Below are 27,554 nucleotides of genomic sequence, written 5' to 3'. Positions count from 1 at the left end.
CAAACGGTTGAAGGTCAAAATTACAGTTTCAGTGCAGCTTCAAAGCGTTCTACACAATCCCAGATGAGAAATAAGGGTCTTATCTAGAGAAACCATCACTCATTTTCTAAAAAAAAATAAAATTTGTATACATTTTAACCATAAATGCTCATCTTGAACTAGCTCTCTTCTTCTTCTCTATTAGAATTCCAGCAGTGTAGACACTGCTAAGTGTATTACTGCCCTCCACAGGTCAAAGTTTGAACTAAATTGTCATATACAATATGCTAGTGCAAGTATATAACAATTAGTTCAAACTTTGACCTGTGGAAGGCAGTAATACACTTAGCAGTGTCTACACTGCTGGAATTCAAATAGAGAAGAAGAAGAAGAGAGCTAGTTCAAGATGAGCATTTATTGTTCAAATGTATAAAATGTTTTTTTTTTTAGAAAATTAGTGATGGTTTCTCTAGATAAGACCCTTATTTCTCGTCTGGGATCGCGTAGAACGCTTTGAAGCTGCACTGAAACTGTAATTTTGACCTTCAACCGTTTGGGCTCCATTGAAGTCCACTATAAGGAGAATAATCCTGGAATGTTTTCATCAAAAACCTTCATTTCTTTTCGACTGAAGAAAGAAAGACATGAACATCTTGGATGACATGGGGGTGAGTAAATTATCAGGAAATTTTAATTTGAAAGTGAACTAATCCTTTAAGGACTCTTCTATTTCCATATATCCTATGGTTTGAGTGACCTGATATATCCATAATGTTTATAAAATTTATGAAATTTATGATATCCTATTCAGAGGTAGTATGGACAGAATGGCAGTATTTGGATTGAATTCAACCTCTAACACATAAAAGACATGCAAAAAGAACAAGATTTTTCATTTTCATTGCCATTTCAAAATAAATGTCTGAACATACTATGTGAGTCCAAAATACTATTCACTCCTGAAACCACACATTGTACATGAAGTGAGATTTGTTACCTATAAAAGTAATGACTTTTATAAAAAAAAATATATGAAAATTATTCTGTAAGCATCTAAAGTTACTTAACATTTTTTTTTTTTTAATAAAAAACGAAACAAAAACAAAATATTATTAATGAGAGAGAACGTAAAAATCCATCTTCCAAATCTTTTAAATGCACATAGATAAACCCATAGCAATCATTTATATTTTAGAGCTGTCAATATAGATTTTTACAGGAAATTGCATACACACATCATTTTCAAAGTTCATATTTAAGTAATTTCTGTGTAGGAGTTCCTTAATATTCTTCATGTGTTTGTTGTTGATATAGAACTGAAGTCAGTGTCAGTGATGGAGGGAGATTCAGCCACTCTAAACTCTGATCTTACTGAAATACAAAGAGATGATGTAATCCGTTGGAGTTTTGGAAAAATTACTATTGCTGAAATCATCAAAGCAGACCAACAATTCTCTACTTATGATGGTCCTGATAGGAGATTCAGAGGCAGACTGAATCTGGATCATCAGACTGGATCTCTGAATATCATGAACATCATAGACACAGACTCTGGAAATTATACACTGAAGATCAGCAGCAGCAGATTCACCGTACACAAGAGAATCAGCGTTACCGTTAATGGTGAGTATATGTAAATCTGTCAATGTAATAGTCAGTGTAATAGTAACTGAGATCAGAGCTCTTAAAATTCATTTGAACAGGTAAACATTAATTTTGTGTCTATTTTTAGATTGTTAGTTTGTTAGTCTCTCAAAGTATTTTGGTGCAGAAGATATTTGTAAAGAAAATACTTTTGTAATTAACATCTCATTTGATTAAGTAAAATTAAAATTAATTAAAATTAAAATTAAGAACTTGCTAAAATTATTTAAATAAGTTTAATAATCAGTCTTATTTAAATGACTATATAGAATGCATTAATTTTTAATTAATAGAATGCATTAATTTATAATTAATACTGAATACCATTGCATTTACTTGTATGTTTATATTATTTTTAAAAGTTTTTAAAATTTTCTCAATTGATTACTAACAAGCGTAAAATGAAAGTAAGACTGATCTGTTATGTTTGTTATGAACATATCAAGCAAAGCCCATGACATCTGTAAATGCTTTGAGACTTTCCTATTGATTTTAAACAGTTCATTTTGCATTACTGCTTGTGATAATTAAAATCAGTCTCCTTAGAAATCATGTTCACGTTAAAGGATAAGTTCACCCCAAAATAAAAAATTGTGTCATTATTTACCCTCATGTTGTTCCACACCTGTAAGACCTTTATTCATCTTCAGAACACAAATTAAGATATTTCTGATAAAATCAGAGAGCTTTTTGTTTCTATGAGCAATGCGACTTACACATTTAAAGTCCAGAAAGGTAGTAAAGACATCATTAGAGTAATCCATATGACTCCAGTGGTTTAACCTCAATTTAATTAAGAGACACGAGTGCTTTGTTTGTGGAGAAAAAAAAAATGCTGTATTTCTTTATTTAAGGAATATTGACCCACTTTGGATAATATTATTTTGCACAAACAAAGCACTTGCATCACTTCATAAAATTGATGTTAAACCACTGGAGCCACACAGATTATTTAATGATGTCTTTCCTACCCAGAATGGTAGGTTCCTACCCTTGAATGTGTAATCTGCTTTAAATCTCTATGGAGGGACAGAAAACTCTTGGATTTCATTAAAATATCTTCATTTGTGTTCTGAAGAGTAACAAAGATCTTACAGGTGGATGAGTAAATGATTACAGAATTTTCATTTTTTGATGAACAAACTCTTTAATTCATATTCATTTTATACTGACAGCACCAAGAGATTGTCTCAAAAATTTTCCTATTTGTTCTCATGTGTTTGCTATTGACACAGATAAAGTGAAGTCAGTGTCAGAGTTTGAGGGATATCCTTTCACTCTACACACTGGTCTCACTCAAATACAGAGAGATGATGTGATACAGTGGATGTTTAGAGATCAAGTCATCCCAACTGCTAGCTTAACCTGTTAACAGTCGCCCCCTTCAGATGAGCTCAAACCCAGAACAGACGTACCCAAACTAAATCAGTCACAGTTCATGAACCCTTCGTACTACAGACATAACTTTGGTCTCTTTAGAAAGATGACAGTTGTGAGCTTGTCATTCAACAACAAGTGTCAGTTATATCAATATAGACAAAAAGTGAGAGATTCTTCAATATTTTGTAAAGTAATGATTATTTTTATTGGCATAGAAAACTATTTAGAAATAAACATATGAAAATGTGGCAGAGCAACTCAAAAATCAGTGAAGTCAAAGCCAAACATCTGAACAACTTATGATTTAAATATGAAGAAGCTACTAAAAATGTTTATATAGTATTTTCTTCTTTTAAAATGTAAAAATGAACTTGCTTGAAGACTCCAAGATTCAAAAAACAAAACAAAACAAAAAACGAAGTTTTAAGTGAAACACAACATAACATCATCAACAACAACCAAACATAATTGCTGTAGTTGTAAATCATGAACATTTGAAACAGTCACACTTTATTTGAAAAGTACCTTTGAAGGCACAAAGACTGCTTTATTTCATAATTACTTTTCTATTGTCAGTTAAACGCAATGTTGAAATGTTGAAATCAAAAATGTTGAAACCGTCATTTTAGTGTACCGTTACAAGCCTAAAATGTGTGTGTGTGTGTGTGTGTGTGTGTGTGTGTATATATATATATATATATATATATATATATACTCACCAAAGTGGGTATACAGTGGTTACGGAAAGTATTCAGACCCCTTAAATTTTTCACTCTTTGTTATATTGCAGATATTTTGCTGAAATCATTTAGGTTTTTTTTTTTTCCTCATTAATGTACACACAGCACCCCATATTGACAGAAAAACACAGAATTGTTGACATTTTTGCAGATTTATTAAAAAAGAAAAACTGAAATATCACATGGTCCTAAGTATTCAGACCGTTTGCTGTGACACTCATATATTTAACTCAGGTGCTGTCCATTTCTTCTGATCATCCTTGAGATGGTTCTACACCTTCATTTGAGTCCAGCTGTGTTTGATTATACTGATTGGACTTGATTAGGAAAGCCACACACCTGTCTATATAAGACCTTACAGCTCACAGTGCATGTCAGAGCAAATGAGAATCATGAGGTCAAAGGAACTGCCTGAAGAGCTCAGAGACAGAATTGTGGCAAGGCACAGATCTGGCCAAGGTTACAAAAAAAATTCTGCTGCACTTAAGGTTCCTAAGAGCACAGTGGCCTCCATAATCCTTAAATGGAAGACGTTTGGGACGACCAGAACCCTTCCTAGAGCTGCCCGTCCGGCCAAACTGAGCTATCGGGGGAGAAGAGCCTTGGTGAGAGAGCTAAAGAAGAACCCAAAGATCACTGTGGCTGAGCTCCAGAGATGCAGTCGGGAGATGGGAGAAAGTTGTAGAAAGTCAACCATCACTGCAGCCCTCCACCAGTCGGGGCTTAATGGCAGAGTGGCCCGACGGAAGCCTCTCCTCAGTGCAAGACACATGAAAGCCCGCATGGAGGACTCCAAGATGGTGAGAAATAAGATTCTCTGGTCTGATGAGACCAAGATAGAACTTTTTGGCCTTAATTCTAAGCGGTATGTGTGGAGAAAACCAGGCACTGCTCATCATCTGTCCAATACAGTCCCAACAGTGAAGCATGGTGGTGGCAGCATCATGCTGTGGGGGTGTTTTTCAGCTGCAGGGACAGGACGACTGGTTGCAATCGAGGGAAAGATGAATGCGGCCAAGTACAGGGATATCCTGGACGAAAACCTTCTCCAGACTGCTCAGGAGCTCAGACTGGGCCGAAGGTTTACCTTCCAACAAGACAATGACCCTAAGCACACAGCTAAAATAACGAAGGAGTGGCTTCACAACAACTCTGTGACTGTTCTTGAATGGCCCAGCCAGAGCCCTGACTTAAACCCAATTGAGCATCTCTGGAGAGACCTAAAAATGGCTGTCCACCAACGTTTACCATCCAACCTGACAGAACTGGAGAGGATCTGCAAGGAGGAATGGCAGAGGATCCCCAAATCCAGGTGTGAAAAACTTGTTGCATCTTTCCCAAAAAGACTCATGGCTGTATTAGATCAAAAGGGTGCTTCTACTAAATACTGAGCAAAGGGTCTGAATACTTAGGACCATGTGATATTTCAGTTTTTCTTTTTTAATAAATCTGCAAAAATGTCAACAATTCTGTGTTTTTCTGTCAATATGGGGTGCTGTGTGTACATTAATGAGGAAAAAAAATGAACTTAAATGATTTCAGCAAATGGCTGCAATATAACAAAGAGTGAAAAATTTAAGGGGTCTGAATACTTTCCGTAACCACTAAAAAAAAAAACTAAACATCCCATAGTAAATTGCCTTTTAACTTTAGTAGACCTTGAGTCAAGTTTTAGTATTATCTTTTGCTGGATTTTGGGTCATATGTATCTATTAGGAAATTAACAGGCTGATATTGCTGCAAAGGAAGTTATTAATTTGCGTACAGAATGTCAAATCTTTCCCTCAGACTCTGAATCATTACTTATTAAACATGTGCACTCTAAAAAGAAATGTGTAAAAAATGACATATTATGTGTAACACTCTAGTTTACACATTTTGTGTCAATATTGCATAAAAATGTGTTGGAAGAATTAAATTGTTTTACACATATTATGTGTAGTTTTAAAATTAACACAACCTGTGTATTTATTCACAGCATCAACACAATCTGTGCAGCCAAGAACAGCTGTAATGTGTTAATATTACACATTTACACAACTTTGTGTTCATTTCAGAGGTGAAGACCAGACCTCCAAAACCAAGACCAAAACAAGACCATTCAATCAAGATAATTAATTAATCGTGTGACTACTGAACATTAACGATGAGCACCTGCTGTTAACAAGCAGAATTCACCAAAGGAGAAAAATCACAATTTTTAAGTCACCATCACAGAGATCAGAGTTTGATTTAGTTGGGCTCTTGACCCTTGACTTTTTAATGTTAGATTTTGTTTGGCTGCTGTAACTAAGTCATAACAGCCAGATAAACAAAACGAAACGAAACGAAAAGAAAAGAAAAGAAAAGATAAGATAAGATAAGATAAGATAAGATAAGATGATCAGGTGGTGTTGGTTATGTTTTCACATAATCATTATTTGGTCTGAATCACTGAACTCATTTAGAGCCCAATCTCTGAGTTAGATTTACATTATTGATTACAGCAGAAGATCAGCTTTATCTATATAATCTGAAGGATTTCTCAAAAGCTGTTCTGAGCAAAAGCTAAAAAAAAAAAATCTTTCTTTTAGGCACACACAGACATCAAGAATCAGCCTGTGAATCTCAACAACATATTCTGATGAACAGATCAATTCTGAACATTAAAAAAAAAACAAGCTACTAAAAAGTCACATAAACAGAACAAAATAAAATATGAGAATAAAGGAAATTACTAAGACAGTTCAGCTCATAATTTATTCATGCTGCAATGCATGATGGGAGCTGTGGATGAATTTTGATTGGTGGCACCCAGAATGCACTGCAACATGCTTTATTATTCTCACCACTGTTGAGATTCACAGGCTGATTCTTGATGTCTGTGTGTGCCTCAATGTAAGATTTTTTATTTTTTATTTTATTAAATATATATATGTGTGTGTGTGTGTGTGTGTGTGTTTATAATTCAGAACAAATTTTGAGAAATCCATTGGATTATATTGAAAAAGCTGATTCTCTGCTGTAGAATCACAGTGCTGCTGTAAACAATAATGTAAATCTAACTCAGAGATTGGGCTCTAAATGAGTTCAGTGATTCAGATCAAATAATGATTATGTGAAAACATAACCAACACCACCTGACCATCTTTTCTCTTTGCTTGTCTGGCTGTTATAACTCAGTTAAAACAGTCCAAACTAAATTTTATATTAACAAGTCAAGGGTCAAAATATCAACAAAAGCAAACACTGTGATTTTCTCCTTTGATTCTACTTGTTAACATCAGATCACCTTCCTGACACATTTACTGTGTTAAAATCATCACACAAAGAATGTGTCAAAATTAACACAACGAGTGTTGTCCCTAAACTCACACACTGATGTGTAAGAATTTAGCCAATTTGAGTCAGTTTTTAACAAATGCTTTTTGACAGAGGTGTAAAGTCCAGGGGTCAGAAAGTAAAAGTCCTGCCATATTTTTATTCCACCCACTGAAGCAGTGTTAAAGTTAATGAGATAAATAAGTGATTAAGTGAGGTGATGATTGACCATTATTGAAGACACCTGATGACAACAAGCAGAATCACCAAAGGAGAAAATCACAATTTTTAAGAAACCATCACAGAGATCAGGGTTTGCTTTAGTTGAGCTCTTGACCCTTGACTTTTTAGTGTTAGATTTTGTTTGGGTTGTTGTAACTGAGTTGTAACAGCCAGACAAACAAAGAGAAAAGATGATCAGGTTGTGTTGGTTATGTTTTCACATAATCATTGTTTGATCTGAACTCATTTAGAGCCCAATCTCTGAGTTAGATTTACATTGATTACAGCAGCATTGTGATTCTACAGCAGGAGATCAGCTTTATCAATATAATCCAAGAGATTTCTTAAAAGTTGTTCTGATAAAAAAAAGAAATCTTTCTTTTAGGCACACGAAGACATCAACAATCAGCCTGTGAATCTCAACAACGGTGACAAGCAACATATTCTGATAAACAGATCAACTCTGAACATTAGAAAACAAGCTACTAAAAAGTCACATAAAAACAGCAAAAAATAAAATAGTGAGAATAAAGAAAATTACTAAGACAATTCAGCTCATAATTTATTCATGCAGCAATGCATGATGGGAGCCGTGGATGAATTTTGATTGGTGGCACCCAGAATGCATTGCAACATGCTTTTTGATGGTCACCACTGTTGAGATTCACAGGCTGATTCTTGATGTCTGTGTGTTTAAATGAAAGTGATTTTTTTTTTAGAACAACTTTTGAAAAAAATCCTTTGGATTATATTGAAAAAGCTGATCTTCTGCTGTAATCAATAATGTAAATCTAACTCAGAGATTGGGCTCTAAATGAGTTCAGGTGATTCACATCAAATAATGATTATGTGAAACCATAACCAACAACACCTGACCATCTTTTCTCTTTGCTTGTCTGGTTGTTATAACTCAGTTACAACAGCCCAAACAAAATCTAATTTTAAAAAGTCAAGGGTCAAGAGCCCAACTAAATCAAACTCTGATCTCCACGATGGTTACTTAAAAATTGTGATTTTTCTCCTTTGGTGATTCTGCTTGTTATCATCAGGTGTCTTCAATAATGGTCAATCATCACCTCAATTAAACACTTATTTATCTCAACTTTAACGCTGCTTCAGTGGGTGGAATAAAAATATGGCAGGACTTTTACTTTCTGACCCCTGGACTTTCCACCTCTGCTTTTTGACACATTCTGAATGTCTGTGTTTGACACAGTGAATGTGTAAAAATTAACACAAGTGTTGTCCCAAAACACAAGCATTGATGTAAAAGACTTCTTTTCTTTTCTTTTTTTTTTTTTTTGACTGGACTTGACAAAGAGATCATTGCAAATTTGGTCTTCATGTTCAGAAGTAGCACAGGTGTTTTATTTTGTTGTTGTTTTCCTCTTTCCTTCAATGATTCTGCTTGTTAACAGCAGGTGTTCATCACTAGTGCTTGATTAATGACTTAATTATCTTATTAACTTCCCTCTTGAATGGTCTTGCTCTTGGTCTTGGCTACACCTCTGGTTAACCTTCCTGACACATTCACTGTGTTAAAATCATTGACTCAGTGAATGTGTCAGAATTAACACAAGCGTTGTCCCTAAACTCACCTAATGATGTGTAAGAATTTAACACAGTTTGAGTCAGTTTTAACACATCCTTTCTAAGAGTGTGGCAAGAAGAATGGAACTCATACACTAACAACAAATTACAACATCAAATGTCATTTAGGACATTCCCTTGCATTTCTTTTGGAAAAAAAAAAAAAGATTCGGCTTTGTGTTTTCTGTTCTCTTAACCATTTTCTTAACCAGATTTTGTTAGCTTTTAATACAAGGCAATGGTTTTACTTAGTAAGCTCTATTTAAGGACCTGTGTAAAGTCCCCCTGTAGTCAATAATTGTATCCCTTAATGTAGTTGCCCTCACTATACCAAATCCAGCCCCAGTTTTAAATGATTGGTGTCAAACTCCCACTTCTGGTAATGAACTTTCTTTTCTTTCATTATGATGTACAGTAGGCTGGACTGGTACCTATTGAAAACAGATTGTTAGAATGTTAGTTTAACAGAGAACTGCTGTGAAGCCAGTCAATAATCAAAAGGAATTAAATTAATATGATAATGAACAGAATTTGAAGCGGTCTCTGTAGTGATCATTGAAATGCAGCAACTGCCCTAAAGGAAGGGAATGGAAGTCCTTCTGTGTTCTGTGTGGATCATCAGTCAGTTGATCTTGTTGGGCTGTTGCATTGGATCATCAGCCAGTGATGCACTCAAAGTCCTGGTGTTGTTGTCTATGAGCTCTGTCTCTCAGACAGTCTGGCTTGTGTTCGATCCTGCCACAAATTTGCTTAATGCATGGCAAAATTGTTCTTAGGAAAAGTCTCACCTTTTCCTGCACTGTATCAGTCCTCTCCATGCTGACCCCTCCAGAAGTGTCGAACTTCCTCTTTCAGGGGGCGAGCTGAAGGCCCATCAGCCACTTCCCCTTCTTCTCTCTGCAGTCGTCTTGTTGAACACACTTCAGTCTATTCACTCCTGTTTGTCAAGACAGCTGTTCCAGAAGCTGCCTGGTCTGAAATATGAACACTCAAGAGAACCGCATAATTCAAATTAAACCTACAGCTCTTTATTTAAAGTCCGTCTTTCTTAACAGTAATCAGTGTCCCTTAATTCCAGAAATCTGGTTAACACAACAGCAGTTCCTCATTCTATTAGTAAGCTTAGTTCTTCTTTGCAGGAAAAAGCAAGCAGATCCTTCTTTGCGAAATGCAGAAAAAGTACTCTAATTAATATAGAGTATGGTGTAATGTAATAGCAAAGAATTCTTTGTCTTTTCTCTTTGCTAGAATTTAAAATTACTGTAAGAAGTCTGTTATGTGCTGGTTCAAATCATAATTTCTATTTAACTTGGTCACTTAATCTCATTCTCATTCAACACATCGCACAAAAGTTATCATACTTAACATAAACCAAAAAAAAACAAAAGGATCAACTTTTCATACTGTCTCCCACACAGCAAAATCCCCAGTGTTAAATTAACACCCAAAGTGTACATATGAGTCCATCTTGCCGGGTGTTAAAAAGTAACACTGAAGCAGTGTTAAAGTTAATGAGATAATTGATTGATGATTGAGTGATGATTGACAATTAGTGGTGACACCTGATGTTAATAAGCAGAATCATTGAAGAAACAACAAGAGAAAAAGAGAGACACGACAACTACAACTGACTTCCAGCCATTAAACATTATTACACTTATTATTAACCAGTTTGATTTTATTTCTGTAATACATCAACAAAAGTTCTTACTGAGAATTAACAGATGTTTAGATGTTAATGTTTTAATGAAAGTTTAGTTTGAAATCACCATGATGGTGAAAAGCATTTCCTTGTTATATTATTTCTTTATAACACATCTGTTACCACTTGAGATCCAGCAGAACTTTTATAATCTGAAGGTTTTTTTGAAACACACACAGACATCAAGAATCAGCATATGACCCTCAACAATGGTGACAATCAAACAAAGTGCTTCTTGTTGCAGTGCATGATGGGTGCCACCAATCAAAACTCATCCATGGCTCCCATCATGCATTGCTGCATGAATAAATTATGCAGCTGAATTGTCCTGTAATTTTCGTAGATTGTTCATGTTTGCTTTTATTTTGCTGTTGTTTTGTTGTGACAGTAGCTTGTTTTGTGATGTTCAGAGTTGATCTGTTTGTCAGTATTTTGTATTTATTTATTGTCACCGTTCTTGAGAATCATATGCTGATTCTTGATGTCTGTGTGTGTCTAAACACAAAAGCTTCTGTGCATGATGTATTTTTCTTATAAAAAAAAAAATAAAAATAATTTGTTCATACTGCTGTTGGGTCTCAAGCTGTAAAATCACAGGACTACAATCATTAATACTAAAGCTACACCTCAAGCATATGGACAGAGATTTAGACTCTAAATGACATCAGGCCATTGCATGATGATAACAACATCATCAAAACATATTGTGACCAGATCATATTTTCTCTGGCCATAACAAATGTGCTTTACAAACACAAAGTTGGAGCAGCCAGAGAAAAACTAATAATAAAAGGTAAAGAGTCAAGAGCCCAACTAAAGCAAACGCTGACCTCTTTCATGGTGACTTGAAATGAAACATTCCATAAAACATTAATTAACACCTTTTTTCTCTCTTTCCTTCAATGATTCTGCTTATTATCATCAGGTGTCACCACTAATTGTCAATCATCACTCAATCATCAATCAATTATCTCATTAACTTTAACACTGCTTCAGTGTTACTTTTTAACACCCGACAAGATGGACTCATATGTACACTTTGGGTGTTAATTTAACACTGGGGATTTTGCTGTGCAGGGATAACGGGATACACATTCTAGACGTCTTCAGATACCGAGTATAATATTTAAACACGTGTAGTTATTATCTTACTATTAGTCATTATTTAGAGCACCTATTTCTCGATTTTATTCAACCCATCTGAGCCAATACATAGGCCTAGTAAATCAAAGTCTAACCCATAAAAGTTTCTCTGCAACTCAAAATTTCATAATTCTCACACAATGCTCCACAGGTGCATATTCCTATTATTTATAATTTTAACATTTTCAGCATTCATTTATTTATTTCAAAATGTAACTATATTGATCTATTATTCATATCCATCTCTTTCAACATTTCTTACTTAATCAGAATTAAAGTCTTTTTCAAACAAAGAGCAAGTTTTAGTGCTACAGCATCTCAGGTCATTTCCCCTTCCCTAATCTGGTGACGGCGTTCCGTTAAGAAGCTATTATCACTACCTACCCAAATTCGCAGGCGAGTGTCAGGTCTCTAGCATCTATACACTATCACTGCCCTACTGAGTGTACACAGGTCCAACACAGGATCATTATCACTAACTTACTTAAATTACTGTCTCACCCTGAGCACAGGTCTTTAGTCGTCCAACACTATCACTGCCTTTATTGTGATCATATGAGTGTAGAATCTTTAGAACTTCTAACTCCAGCATACATGACAAGTTGCTCTTTGCAGGAACAAAGTTTTATTGACAGCTTGCTGGGAGCACTCTCAATCTAAAATACTCAACAAATACAACTTTGAATGAATCAACCATAATCACTGTCCTTAACAGCCAAAAAGTAAACATCATTTAAATGTGATCACCAGTTTTCTTCTAAAATGTTCTTAACAAAGTGCAAAATTCAATTCAGTTTAGCTTTTTAATTAATTTAGAAGCATTTGTAAGGAAAAGTGTGGAGTCCATCCTACCTTAACCTTAAGTCCTTTTAGCCCGTCCAGGAATGGTCCCTCTGTCAAACAGGGATCTGCAGTCTGGCAGAATGAAGACAAGTTCCTCATCCCCGTCCACCGACAGAGGGAGATTCTGAGGACTCCTGAGGCTGGCTCGCCAAATTGTGGTAGATTTTCCCCTACGCACCTGACTTTAGTTTACCTGGGGCGCCTCCTAGTTGACACCTGAGCGTTTATACTCTAGCACTACGTCTATTAGTTGACAACCGGCTTCGAGTCAGTCAATGTCTTGTCCCTTTTGAACACTACCACTTGGGAAAAAGGCCTTCAGTGTTCCTTAACTTGCTGTGCAGCAATAACCAGATAGACTCCAGATTATGCCTTTAGAATATGCTTTAATCACGACAGAAGGACCTCGTATCAATCTCAGAGAATCCCACCAGCAAAAAGAATACAACAGTTTATATAGGATAGGAGCATGGCAAAGCATTCTACAATATGATTGGTTCTTCATATGTCAAACCCTTCTGTTACCAGGTAAAGCAAGATCTACCCAAATCATGTGTTTATTAGTTTGTTGGTTACTCAATATCATGGGGCTATTATATTTAGATGATTGTCTAGCTGTTTCATTTCCCCTTTTGTTATATTCAGATATGATTCAGACACACACTGACTTTGGCCCGAGTTTTGGAGACATTTAGGTTCCAAAAGCATATAAATGTTATTCCTGCAAGGAAAAAAATGTTAGTTATGATTAATTAAAAAATTCCACCACACAGGAAAAAGCCAGCAAAAAGATGATCAGATTTTTTTTTTTTACTTTTGTGATGATGCTGTAATCATCTTGGACTTGTCTTCACTGATCTATTTCTGTGTCTAGTCTTTGATTTAATGGGTATTTTATGTTTATTAATTATACTATGTCTGTGATTCAACAGCGTAAGAACCAGCAATGTTTTAACAACCAGTTATTTAGAAGAACATTGAAGTCATTTAATTCATAAAATATTTTGAGCTCCTGCATAACAGTTTATCAATAACACAGCGCACGAGTGGGAATCCCGCGATATCCTCTTTTGATCTCGTAGGTGTCTGATCCATTATGAGAACAGAGAACTGTTCATCTTGCACAGCAAAATCCCCAGTGTTAAATTAACACCCAAAGTGTACATATGAGTCCATCTTGCCGGGTGTTAAAAAGTAACACTGAAGCGGTGTTAAAGTTAATGAGATAATTGATTGATGATTGAGTGATGATTGACAATTAGTGGTGACACCTGATGTTAATAAGCAGAATCACTGAAGAAACAACAAGAGAAAAAGAGAGAGACACGACAACTACAACTGACTTCCAGCCATTAAACATTATTACACTTATTATTAACCAGTTTGATTTTATTTCTGTCATACATCAACAAAAGTTCTTATTGAGAATTAACAGATGTTTAGATGTTAATGTTTTAATGAAAGTTTAGTTTGAAGTCACCATGATGGTGAAAAGCATTTCCCTTAGTTGGGCTCTTGACTCTTTGTTTATTAATGCTATTTTTTCTCTGGGTGCTCCAACTTTGTGTTTGTAGAGCACATTTGTTATGGCCAGAGAAGCTATGATCTGTGCTGCATTTCCATGGTGACTTGAAATGAAACATTCCATTAAACATTAATTAACACCTTTTTTCTCTCTTTCCTTCAATGATTCTGCTTATTAACATCAGGTGTCACCACGGATTGTCAATCATCACTCAATCATCAATCAATTATCTCATTAACTTTAACACTGCTTCAGTGTTACTTTTTAACACTCGGTAAGATGGACTCATATGTACACTTTGGGTGTTAATTTAACACTGGGGATTTTGCTGTGTGCCTGCACTTTTTTCATTCCTCCCCTCACTGCTGCCGCCTACATTTCAGGCGAGGCTAGGCACATCTCAAACATACAGAAACATACATGACATGCAAGAAAAAAATTAAAACATGCACACGATTAACTATTTCGTTGCCTAAACTAAATAGTAAATTAGTAATTTGTTTGCACAATTTAGCCTCCTATTTTTTTCCTGCATGTCATGTCCGGGGCTCCGTACAAACAATCCTAATGTTACTTTTACTCTGTAATGTGGACACTCGAGGATGTTCCTGTGGGGTTGAAAGGGTTAAAGGTGTAAGATAAAAAGACACACCCACAAAATGTATTTTAACAGTTACAAACTGTAAGTTAAAAAACAGTTATATACTGGCAACACTGTTGTGGGTCACCATTGTGCTGAAGAGTAGAGCCTGTGCTTAGATTCAGGAGAAGATCAAGAGACATTGATGATATGTTGCATGGTGTTTTATTTAACAGATGGTGACTGTGTAATTACTGATGCAGTGAAAATTTATTTAAAATGTTTTTAGTGAGCCCTAAATAAATAAGTTCATAGTAATAATATGCTCATGTTATTAGCACATAATAAATATTTTGTAAAAAGTTTGTAAATGTAAATGGCAGTTAGACAGTTTGAGGCAGTCGGTTTCTGTAAATGAAATGAGGTAACACAAGTTTTAATTTAGTGCATGGTATCTTTACAGTAACATACTGTAGATTACAGTAAATAACTGTTCAATCAACAGTAAATTTCTGGCAACAGTGTTGCCAGTATTTTACTGTAAAAAAAGTGAGTCTGTGTATTTCAGACTCACTTTAAACTACTGTTAACATTATAAAATTAATCTCTCAAAACTGTTCCTGTTTGTTCTTCTCATGTGTTTGTTATTGATACAGAGACAGTGACGTTAGTGTTGGTGATGGAGGGAGATTCTGTCACTTTACACACTGATCATTCTAAAATATCGAGAAATGATATAGTACAGTGGTCTGGAGACAAAAACGTCCTCATTACTCCCTCTGATGCAAGATGGAGTAACACTGTTCAGAATGATCAGACCGGAGATCTCACCATCAGAAACATCCGAAGAGATCAGTCTGGAGATTATAAAATAATTTTCATGGACATACAGATGCGTTTCATGAGCATACGCAGGAAATTCCATATTAATATTAGTGGTGAGTAAATAATACTTTCTATAATGTTCTAAATTCTGTTAGATTCTGTAAGTATCAAGTTTTGACTGTGATCAGTCTATTGAAAAGTTTAGATGCTCGAATTAGACCTTAAAGTCCCCTGTAGTCAATCATTTTATTCCTTAAAACTCATCTTTGATCACCAAAATTACATATTTAAATGTTTTTTTTTCCTGTGAAAAAAAATTCTTCATGCCTTAAAATAGCCTGAATGAAACAACCTTGCTTCATTTAGTTATATGCAGGTCCATGAATATGCAAATTAGCCCCGCCTCCACACACTCGCACAAGCTCAGAGATCCACTCTATCAACTTATGTTGGGTACACACCACAAAATAATTGAGACATTACCACAAAAATGTAATGTCCTGATTATCTTGATGGTTCTACAGATTATCTTATCAGACTTTCCTGTGGTGTGAGGTGTGTTAAGAGTGCCGCCCCAGTCGTGAATTGAAATATTCAACATGTCAGAAGATTATGTTCCCACCGTCTCCACGATTTCACCCAAACCCCCTTTTTTTTTCATGGATTTTATATCAAAATCTTTCCAAACACTATCATCGCAATTTCTTCCTGCCTATCGTCATTCATATTTATTCTGAAGTCTCGAGAGATTTTGCAAGATTTCCCATGTTCACAGTCGGGTCTCTGGTTGAAAATCTGTTTGTGTGTGGTGTGCTGTCTTTGTCACATCACGGCACACCACCCACTATAGGAGCAAAACAATTAAATCTAGGATTTTTTTGTCCTCATGTTTGTGGTCTCTCACATTTTAAAAATCTTATAAGATTTTAAAACTGTATTAGTGGGTACCCAGCATTACTGAGGTAAACGCCGCACATTGGTATCGCTCTTTACAACGTCGGACACATAATGGTAATTAATATGATTGGCCTTTTGCTTGACTATATTGTCAAACAGCTAATAATGTGCTGCTAATGTTACACAAACCATGTTCCCGTTCTCAGAGTCAGACAGCTGCTTTATATCAATCAGTATCCATACAAGCACTTTGAACAACTCAGAACATCGGCAGAGAAAGGCATACAGTTCATTACAGCATCGTAATATACATCATACACAGCAAAATCCCCAGTGTTAAATTAACACCCAAAGTGTACATATGAGTCCATCTTGCCGGGTGTTAAAAAGTAACACTGAAGCAGTGTTAAAGTTAATGAGATAATTGATTGATGATTGAGTGATGATTGACAATCAGTGGTGACACCTGATGTTAATAAGCAGAATCATTGAAGAAACAACAAGAGAAAAAGAGAGAGACACGACAACTACAACTGACTTCCAGCCATTAAACATTATTACACTTATTATTAACCAGTTCGATTTTATTTCTGTCATACATCAACAAAAGTTCTTATTGAGAATTAACAGATGTTTAGATGTTAATGTTTTAATGAAAGTTTAGTTTGAAGTCACCATGATGGTGAAAAGCATTTCCTTTAGTTGGGCTCTTGACTCTTTATTTATTAACATTAATTTTTCTCTGACTGCTCCAACTTTGTGTTTGTAGAGCACATTTGTTATGGCCAGAGAAGCTATGATCTGTGCTGCATTTCCATGGTGACTTGAAATGAAACATTCCATAAAACATTAATTAACACCTTTTTTCTCTCTTTCCTTCAATGATTCTGCTTATTAACATCAGGTGTCACCACTAATTGTCAATCATCACTCAATCATCAATCAATTATCTCATTAACTTTAACACTGCTTCAGTGTTACTTTTTAACACTCGGTAAGATGGACTCATATGTACACTTTGGGTGTTAATTTAACACTGGGGATTTTGCTGTGTATGCATAATTCACCTGCTATATTGCTAAATGTACCTGATTTTTCATATAAACAGAAAAATATATTGCAATGACCTTGCTTCTCTTCTCTTGAGACTCCCTTGCGCGGTCAGTTAATGATATGCTAAAGCCTGCCGACACGTTGATGTGATTGGTTACAAGGTAGTTTGTGACGTCACAGACACCAGCGATTTCAAACCGTGTTTTTGAGACTGTCTTTAGATCACTGCAGTTTTAAAGAGAAAATACTCAGCATTGGTGTTGAATTATGAATTTGCACATGGTTTGTCTTAAAGCATATTAAAAACACTAGACATATAAACAACATTAAAAACTTGATTTTCACCACAGGGGGACTTTAAGTTTACCTTTCTGTTCAAAAATGATCCGTTAAGTTGAATCTAGTGTTTCTGAGTCAAACACAGACCACACTTTAATTTTGCAGGAAAACATGTTTAGATGGCGGTGAGCGTGTTGCTTTGTGATTGCTAGGATTGCTACTGCCAAGTTTAATCTCTGAGAAACTGTTTCTGTTTGTTCTTCAGATGTGTTTAGTGATGAGACAGATGGAATGAAGACGGTGTCAGTGATAAAGGGAGATTCTGTCTTTCTCAACACTTCTGTTACTGAAATACAAAAAGGTGATCTTATAGAGTGGCTATTTGGAGCTCAAAACATCACCATAGCAAAAACTGATGGAAAGAACAACAGTATATATAATGACAAGGATGTGAGGTTCAAAAACAGACTAAATCTAGATAAGCGAACTGGAGGTCTCACCATTGAGAACTCCAACATTGAACACTCAGGACATTATCAGCTGAAGATCATCAATAACAACAAATATACTATACAGAAGAGCTTCAGTGTCACTGTCAGTGAGTATCTTGAGTCTTTTAAAAGCAATATATTTTTGTAATATCGGAAAACAATTAAAGCATATTAATAATTTTAAAAAGACCCTTGTCACAAAGACTCTTTATTCTTGTTACATAGGTACAATTTATTTAATTATCTACAAGTTTGTTATAGATCAGACACATTCACACTAATGACTATCTGTCTTTATCTGTTCCAAATTCAGGTCTGTCTTCAGGTGCTATAGCAGCGATTGTTGTTGCTGTTGTTCTGGTGTTTTTAGCTGCAGCTGCTGGTGTGATTTACTACCTCTGCAAGAGCTCTATACCAGAAAGAAGTAGTGGTAAGTATCACACACAGTTCATATAATCTAGAACCCGTAAAAAAGTCTGATTACCGTTAAGACAATAACAGATGAACGGCAGATACTAACCTACTGTGAACTGCATCTGTGTCTGTAGAAAACTGAAGCTTAGTTATTGCAGATACTGTATGATCTTTGTTTGATCTCAGCAGCATTTGCAGCATGTTTGTGTCTGTTTGTGTATAATGTGCATTGTCATAATAATGGTATTAAAGATATTCAATATTAAACAGCATTACAAAAGAAACATCATTAATAGAGAAATAATAAAGTCAGCACTGATCTTGTGCTTTTTAACTTTAGACTAAAGAACAGTGTCAATCTGAACAGTAAGCAATGTATTACACAAAGCTAACCTAAAAAGAAACTTAGACATTTAACTAATTACAAATATTATTTAACAAAGATAAATTGTAAAATGACTGCATAATTACAAATACAGCATGAATCATCTGCACACTGCACAATTTAAGAACAATTTAATGGACTGTCTGAAAGTAAGAGCACACATGTGTTTTTTATCAGTCTGTCTGTTTAGTTTATAGTGAGTTTTGTGTGAGGCACATATAGCAACTAGATCGACAAACAGAACTATTCTGCTTTATGTCTGTGAAATAGTCTATATTTATTACTTTTGGACAGAGTCTAGACACTAAATAAAACTGTGATTGGTCACATTACATATCAGTTAGATGGCTCTTCCTGTCCAAGTGGGTTATTCTCTGATATGAAATATTTACAATAAATGAAAATCTGTGTTTGTTTTTAGCAAGGCACTGGTACCTCTAATCAGGATGAACAAACACTGTAAGATGTTTTTGATTTATTCCGGTTGTTCATTCAGGAATCAGTACAACATTAACACAATTAATACAAATATGAAGATTTTTGATTTAATGATTTTTCTGACTTTTTAATTTTTCTGACTACACTTTACAGAGTAGCCTTACAAATACTATTCTGAGACACACTGACCTTCATTCAGTATTAAATATCATATTGTATTAACCTTCATATTGTATTAAATATTTAGTCATATATATAATTGTGTGTATATATGTATGTATGTATGTATGTATTTCATTTTAACAGTGGATCCTTCCCTGTTTGAAACACTATTAATAACTGATTCATAATTTTATTTATTTTTACTAGTCCTCTGTACAACACTTGTTGTTAATGTATTGGTCAAATAAGAGGGTAAAATTAGAAATGAACCAAAAGGTTAATTCTTTAAACAAATTGTTTAGTTACAGCAGGACCCTTTACTCTGTGTTCACCTCAGCATTTACGTTCACATTACTTCTGATACGAAGAACAAATGCATTTGCAGAGGTCGCTTTGTTGTATCCAGAGTAGACACGGCTTTATTTTATTAATTTATTAACCCCCATTTTTACAATGCTGCATCAATGTTATATGATGAGTTAAGACTGTTTGCTTTTCTCTTTTGTACTACTGTGATATTTTTTTTTCTGTTTCCTCACAGAAGTGAATGGACAAAATGATACTTCAATCAAAGACGAAGAGACTGAATTGACCAAACCAGCTGAAGCAGTTGAACAGCGGTAGTTTATTTAAAGGTGCCCTAAAATCTATATTTCACAAGAATGTGTCTGTGAAGTTTCAGCTCAAAATACCCCATAGATTTTTATTATACCATGTTTTAACTGCCTATTTTGGGGTGTGATTAAAAATGCACTGATTCGGTGTGTGTACACCTTTAAATGCTCGTGCTCCCCGCCCCCAAGCTTGCAACTCTATTAAACATTTCATAAATACAACAGAAGTTGTTCACACAGCAAATATAACTCTCAAAATGGATCTTTACAAACTGTTGGTGATGCAGCATATCAGATCACATAAGCATTTTGTGGATGTTTGATAAAAATTGATTCTGAACGACTTTGATAATGCTGTGTGGCTAACGTGGCTAAAGCTACACACTTGGAGAGATTTATAAAGAATGAAGTTGTGTTTATGAATTATACAGACTGCAAGTGTTTAATAATGAAAATAACGGCATGGCTCTGGTCTCCGTGAATACAGAAAGAAACAATGGTAACTTTAACCACATTTAACAGTACATTAGCAACATGCTAACGAAACATTTAGAAAGACAATTTACAAATATCACTAAATATATCATGATATCATGGATCATGAACAGTTATTACTGATCCATCTGCCATTTTTGCTTTTGTCCTTGCTTGCTTTATAATACCTGCAGAACTTCTGATGTTTCAGCTGTGCAGCTCCAGACGTTAATACTGGCTTGTCCTATGCCTTGAACATGGGCTGGCATATTCAAATGTTGGGGGCGTACATATTAATGATCCCGACTGTTGCGTCACAGTCGGTGTTATGTTGAGATTCGCCTGTTTTTCCGTGGTGTTTTTCATGCACGAGATTTACATATGAAGGAGGAAACAATGGTGTTTGAGACACATGAAGAGTGTTTGAAGTCAACCCATTTGTGCTTTTGCAATATGAAACTACCGTATGAAGACTTTAATTTGTTTTTGGCATAAATTGAGCAACATGTTTTATTTATTATAAAGTTGATGTAACAGTTTGCCGTTCACCCTGATACTGATCACATTGTTTATGTACTAAGAGACAGTTTGACTGATTTTGGCTGATGTAGCATGTTAAGCTGTAAGATGGTTTGATTATTGTTACATTCAAGCTAAATAATGCATATATGCTTTTATTCTTGCTTGTTTTTATTTGATGCTCTTGCACTGTTACATTGCACAGTTTGTGCTTCGAGTATTCATGCTTAAATATTTTTACAACAACCTTGAACTCTTGAAGATGCCTATTAGTATTATACCTATAGAAGTGAATCTGTCTTTCTCTGTCACCTGATAAAATGTGAATGCGATATCTTAAATGTGTTCTGAATGCAGAGTGTTTTATGAAGAATGCAGTGCTCTGATACACTGTGTTCATGTAGGAGTTACACATGATCTTACTGTCTCAACATGTCATTCATTCAGCTTATGCTTCTCTATAAACCGCTGTTATAACATGAAACGCATCAGTTTTTTCAGTTCACATTGTGGATGTTTATTGTGAAAATACATTTTTTTGTGTGATTAATTGTGCTGTATGTTTGTTAATGGATTTGGAGAATTCAGTATATGAGTCTGAGAGATTTTGTACTGAGTTAAAACTCATTTGATTATTTCAGTTATTGATGATGGAAAGATCACTGAAATAGAAAAGCATGCTACAAAACATGGTATTATATCCACAATTAGCATGGCCTTGTTATCCATGATACTGTAATTATAAAAAAAAAATTCCAGGCAAAAAGCATAATTGGCAGCCATTCAAACTGATTTAAGTTTTTTGGGGCTCTTAAAACATATTTTTCCTGCTGTAAGGAAATAAATAACTATAATATAGTAATATTATAATCTACAGTAGTCAAAATTTGAAGTGGATCAAACCTTTCATCAAAGTTGTCCTAAAACCTTCTTCTTTGGACACCTTTGTTCTTAGGACAACTTTGATTAACTTTTTTGATCCACTTCAAATGTTGAATACTGTATAATATGTAATATAGAGAGATCAGTCACATGACGTTTTGACTCGGGTGGGTAACAGCTGTTTTTACCCTAGATATTAATATAAAACAGGGATATGTTCAGAGTAAAAAAGTGTTTGATATCAAGAATGAACTTCTGCTAACTCTTGCTAGTGTTGAAAATAACTACTAAATCTAACAGTTTATCTACAAGATCACTGCATGAGTATGTATATTAATAATCAAGTTTAATACACAGTTGTCACACACTCACACACACGCACACACATGCACACACACACACACGTTGGGTTTCCATGTTTTGTGGGGTCTTTCCATAGACATAATGATTTTTATACTGTTCAAACTGTATATTCTCTCCCCTTACCCTAAACCTACCCATTACAGAAAACTTATTTACCTTTTTTTTTTCACATTTTCAAAAAAGATGTGAAAAGATTTCAAAATCACAATGTGATTTATAAACTGTTTTTCTCATGGAGAGCAAAAAATGTTCACAAGGACAAGGATTTCGGGTATTTCCATCTTTATGGGGACATTTGGTCACACACACTGACCTCGCAAATCCTGTTAATAATATTTCCAGACCATATTTCATCCAAAAGCAAAGAAAAAAACAAAACAAAATATGTTGCATCGTGAAATAATTTCCGTCATTTGAGCACATTCCTTGATTCTCATTACTATAAACGTGAAAAAAATATAATTCTTATTACCATAATGTAAAACAAACAAACATTCATTACAGTAAAGCAAAATAGTAAATATAAATACTTAAAGTACATTGTATTATTTCATATTACTGAAAATCACTTGCAAACAAAACAAAAATTAAACTTCATACATTGCAGTAGAGAATTTAGTGGGATTGAGCTTAATTCTAATGAAAAATAATGTCAAAAAATCATAACGGTCCTAAAACAATCACCATTTTCTAAACAAGTAAATTATTAAATACTTATAAATATAGACTATTCTATGGATTTGAGGGAGGAACATGCCCAACAGTATTGAACACTGCTCTTTTACAGTACATACAACCTCTTAGAGGAAAGTCCCTTCCACTAATGTACTATTTTGTGAAAGCTTGATCGTATTTATCCATTTCTCGAGCCGTCCGTGGGTTTGTGTCTGGAGGTGTCTGTGAGCGCAGTGCCGAGCAAAGCCTGGTGCCGCCACTGAACACGTCAGCCTGCCACATCTGAGCCGCTCGCAACACAAAGGACCCAAACACAGACACGACAACCCCTCAAACACGTCCTCTCATCGCAGAGATTCCTTTATTAATGCTGATTACACAGCCAAATGCTGAAAACTGACCCTTTGGTCACAAGGAGGACACAGTGTCTATATCAAATGATAATCTCAACATGATCATCTCAAAGAATTACTGTTGTGTTGTCATTATGGGAACAAGATGCACTGTTTATCCTCTTTTTTGTCCTAAGTATGTCAGTGAAGTACAGATAGAGGACAGGGAAGATACATATATGTATCGCTGCGGGGTGAGTTATTAAAGCAATAAGTCCCAAGACGCCGTGGTTTACAGTGAATTTATAATAGCTAAGGGGAGTTGTTATAAATGTTGTTAAAATCCCCTTAGCTGTTATAAATTCACTGTAAACCACGGCTTCATTGGGCTTATTGCTTTTATAAGACGGTTATTCTATATATACAAATATAAAAGCAAATATATGTATCGATGCAACTTTCATGAAGTAAAATCACTAAAGGCTTTCCTTCCCCTGAAAAAACAGAACGCGTATTCTCATGGAGATCAACTTAAAACAGGCTAGGAATAGTCAGATGGTGGCAAAGACTGTTTGTTTGAGTGAGTCAATCAGTAGCGAAGACTTTTATTTTGAAAGGATTGATACTGTTGTGAACACAAGCGCTGTCAGTGTCAGGGCACGGGGAAAACCCTTAACTGTTAAAAGGACAAGATATCGCAGCGGACATTCAAATCTATTTTTTATTATGAACATAGGAGTGACCTGGAGGAAAATGCTATATGTGACCCTGGACCACAAAACCAGTCATAAGGGTCAATTTTTTGAAACTGAGATTTAAACCTCACCTAAAAGCTGAAGAAATAAGATTTCCATTGATGTATGGTTTGTTAGGATAGGACAATATTTGGCCAAGATACAACTATTTGAAAATCTGGAATCGGAGGGTGGGGGAAAAAAATCAAAATATTGAGAAAATCGCCATTAAAGTTGTCCAAATAAGGTCCTTAGCAATGCAAATCCAGTCACAATTTTTTTTATTTATTTATTTTTTTTTTTATATATTTATGGTAGGAAATTTACAAAATATCTTCATGGAACATGATGTTTATTTAATATCCTAATGATTTTTGGCATAAAAGAAAAATCGATAATTTTGCAGATACAGCACATGAAAAAAATGGCTTTTTATACTTTTTAAACTATTTAACACTGGGTAATTCAAAGGGTACGTTTACACGACAGCGGTGTACTAAAAACAGAAAAGTTTTTCAGTTTTCTGATACAGACAACAACGTCGTCAAAACGATCCCCGTTCAGACGGATCCGCAAAAACAACTAAAAACGTTGTATTACTCCAGCCAGGCCAGTAGATGGCGATGTCACTTTAAAAAGAAACACTACGTCTATAGACTCAACACATAATACACATGTGCATGATGTCATTGTTTCCACAAATTCAAGTTTTTGTAGTTTACAAAGATACGATAACAGTATTTTTAAAAACTTGCACTGTAAAATCCCATTTTCAAAGGTTTGCGTTTTCAGGCCCCCATTGTCGTGTAAATGAACAGCCAAAACGCATAAAGCGTTTTCTGTTTTTAGTTGAAAACGGTGTCGTGTAAACGGCCCCTGAACCCCGGGTTAGCAGAATCCTGGTTATCTTGCTTCATGTTTCAAACTGCTCATAATTTATCTGGGGTTAACAGTTAATCTTGGGTATTCATAAACTGACGTTTCTTAAACCCCGGGTTAACATACTTATTTGCATGTTTGCAGTGTCAGCGTCACTGATTGGACAAACACCACATGCGTTTACATAAAGGCTCCAGCTCTGCACATCATATTATATATTGCCAACTGTACTATCAAGTTTATACCGAATTGACTTTTTATAATGATAATTCAAATTGTGTTTTCTTTCAACATTTGACTTTTTTCCCCTCAAACGCTGAAACTACTGTTTAACACACAGTGTTTCCATGACTGTCCAAAGCTTGTGAATATGAGGCTTGCAATTGGCTGTCAGTTGCTAAGCATTTGGCTGTAACATTCAAGCACTGTATAGTTTCACAATGTACATGTTTGGCAACGCAATGCTGGGTTAAAAGTGCCAAAGTGTCTCTAATCCTGCTCCGGAGCAAGATTTCATAACCCAGGTTAAAACACGGTGCTAACCCCGCTTCTAAATTACAAGTGTGACATTTCTTTACCAGGGGTTTAAAGCGGGACTTCAAACAAAGATAGCCCAGGGTGAAACGCAGTGTGAAAAAGTGTGAAAAACATGCATACCTCCATTAATGGTATCCATTATTACTGTTTGTTGTATTGTATTCACGTTTTATGATACATTTAAGGTAACTTCAATTATGCCATGTTTAGTGTCTATGGGTTCGTATCAAGAAGATTTAAATGCTTGTGTATACGATATGTTGATACCTGTGCAACACATCAGTATTACAAGAATCTTTAATAGTTTCTCTTCAGTAACTCAGCCATTTTAATCACGCTTGGTCGAAAAGCCCCCATAGAGGAATTTTGCCGCTCAGAGATCCTACCCATTTCATTGGTCAGGTCAACCCTTAGGGGTGTGACTTATCCCAGAGCTTAAAGCCAGCATGCAACGCTCCTCCCTCTCTCTTGCTTCTTTGGATGGACTGATGCCCTGCAGGGCGACCTCTTTAGGCCAAGGCCTAAGGGCCTAAACCTGCAACCCCAGCCATGTGCTCATCTAGAAGTGTGAAAGAACTCTTCCCTAATACAAGATTCAAACTAAACATGCAAGTTTGTTATTGCTTCTTTATTCAACGCAGAAGACATCGATTGCAACTTCAGTACCATCGGACCAAATTCTCAGGACTTCCTACTGGCAACAATATTTTAAGACACTCTTCAAAAGGGCAGAGTCCTAATGCAAGTATCGTACGATATATTAAATTGCTGCTAGTTAGTTAAAATTGTGAACTCCCTTTGTTACAAGGGGAGCTTTTATGATGAATACTGATGATTCTTTTCCTGGTTTTTGGTTTCTTTGTAGCTATGTTTCCCACTTCCGGTTTCACTCTATCATTTATCATTTTACCCGTTTATGTGTGACTTGCGTGTATGTATGTTTGTGTTTGTTAGTTAGCTATGTGTTCGTGATTTAGTTAATAAAACTTGTGCACAATACATATTTGGTTCTGTCTCCCCGTCTGTGAATAAATTGACTCTTAAATGATCAGATCTTATTACAGCTCTAAGCACTGTAAAAGCTAAGAAAGAATTATTTTTCTGTAGCCATGATAAATACCATTCTCTTAGAATTAATTCATAATCGATTCTGAGTGTTCACAGGATGAACTGATCTATTGATTGTAATGTTAATGTAGCTACATCAAGTTAATCTGATTGACTGATTCAAATATTCATAATTAATCATAATGAGTTATGAATAATTATAAATATTTCCCCTTTGAGCTAATATCGCATATTGCCAGGCATCAAATGCTGCTCTTATCAGTGTTTATATTGTGACAGAGGTGGAAAGTCCAGGGGTCAGAAAGTAAAAGTCCTGCCATATTTTTATCAAAATGAACTTTAAAATAAACAAACTACAAAACGAAAGGAGCGTCAGAATTCTAGCGGCAAAACTTACATACTGCGCCTTTAATGGTTGTGGGTTAGTTAAGTGCTTGTGGTGGAGATTTGCCTTTAGCTTTTTCATATTTCAGCAGATCTAGTGGAGGTTGAATGTTTCTGGAGTAAATCTTTTGAAAAGTGACCTTATGCCTCGTGATGTAACCACTGTAACCACTCCATCATGCATCATTACTTACATTATCTGATTGTTGCAGCTTATAAACCTAAAATAGATTTAGATTTATCATTTAGCATGCTTATTATGATAAGTGTCTTTATGATTATGGATTAGTGAAGTGCTTGTGGAAGAGGTTTGTTTTCAGCTATTTCTTGGTTAGGTTGAGATGGTTTCAGCAGATCTGACAAAGTCGAATGTTTCTGGAGTGAAGCTTCTGAAAGAGACTCATTGTGATGAAACACTAGGTGGTGCTTATTCACTGTAATTACTTCATTATTCAGTTCAACAATAACCTACTTTTAGCATTCAGATATCTTGATACATTT

General features: G+C 35.2%; 1 protein-coding gene across 4 annotated transcripts in view; it reads left to right on the top strand.

Annotated features, from left to right (window-relative positions):
* Nucleotides 1–21,749, top strand: part of LOC127519755 (uncharacterized) — a 30,704-nt gene extending 8,955 nt beyond the window's left edge. Inside the window, exons 4-9 of one of the 4 annotated variants that reach the window (XM_051907275.1) lie at nt 1,294–1,602; nt 15,305–15,586; nt 17,968–18,300; nt 18,507–18,623; nt 19,414–19,451; nt 20,134–21,749. In XM_051907275.1, coding sequence (XP_051763235.1) covers nt 1,294–1,602; nt 15,305–15,586; nt 17,968–18,300; nt 18,507–18,623; nt 19,414–19,433 — 1,061 coding nt within the window. In that variant the 3' untranslated portion in view covers nt 19,434–19,451; nt 20,134–21,749. Of the gene's footprint in view, nt 1–1,293; nt 1,603–12,573; nt 12,702–15,304; nt 15,587–17,967; nt 18,301–18,500; nt 18,624–19,413; nt 19,452–20,133 lie in introns of all 4 variants that reach the window. The other 3 variants (XR_007931883.1, XM_051907274.1, XM_051907276.1) reach the window with 3 other exon arrangements.
* Nucleotides 21,750–27,554: the final 5,805 nt, after the last annotated feature.

The sequence above is a fragment of the Ctenopharyngodon idella genome, chromosome 10 (assembly GCF_019924925.1).
Source record: "Ctenopharyngodon idella isolate HZGC_01 chromosome 10, HZGC01, whole genome shotgun sequence".
NCBI classification, from domain to species: domain Eukaryota; kingdom Metazoa; phylum Chordata; class Actinopteri; order Cypriniformes; family Xenocyprididae; genus Ctenopharyngodon; species Ctenopharyngodon idella.
Note: the sequence above shows the minus strand (reverse complement) of the source record. Positions and strands in the feature narration are given on the sequence as shown.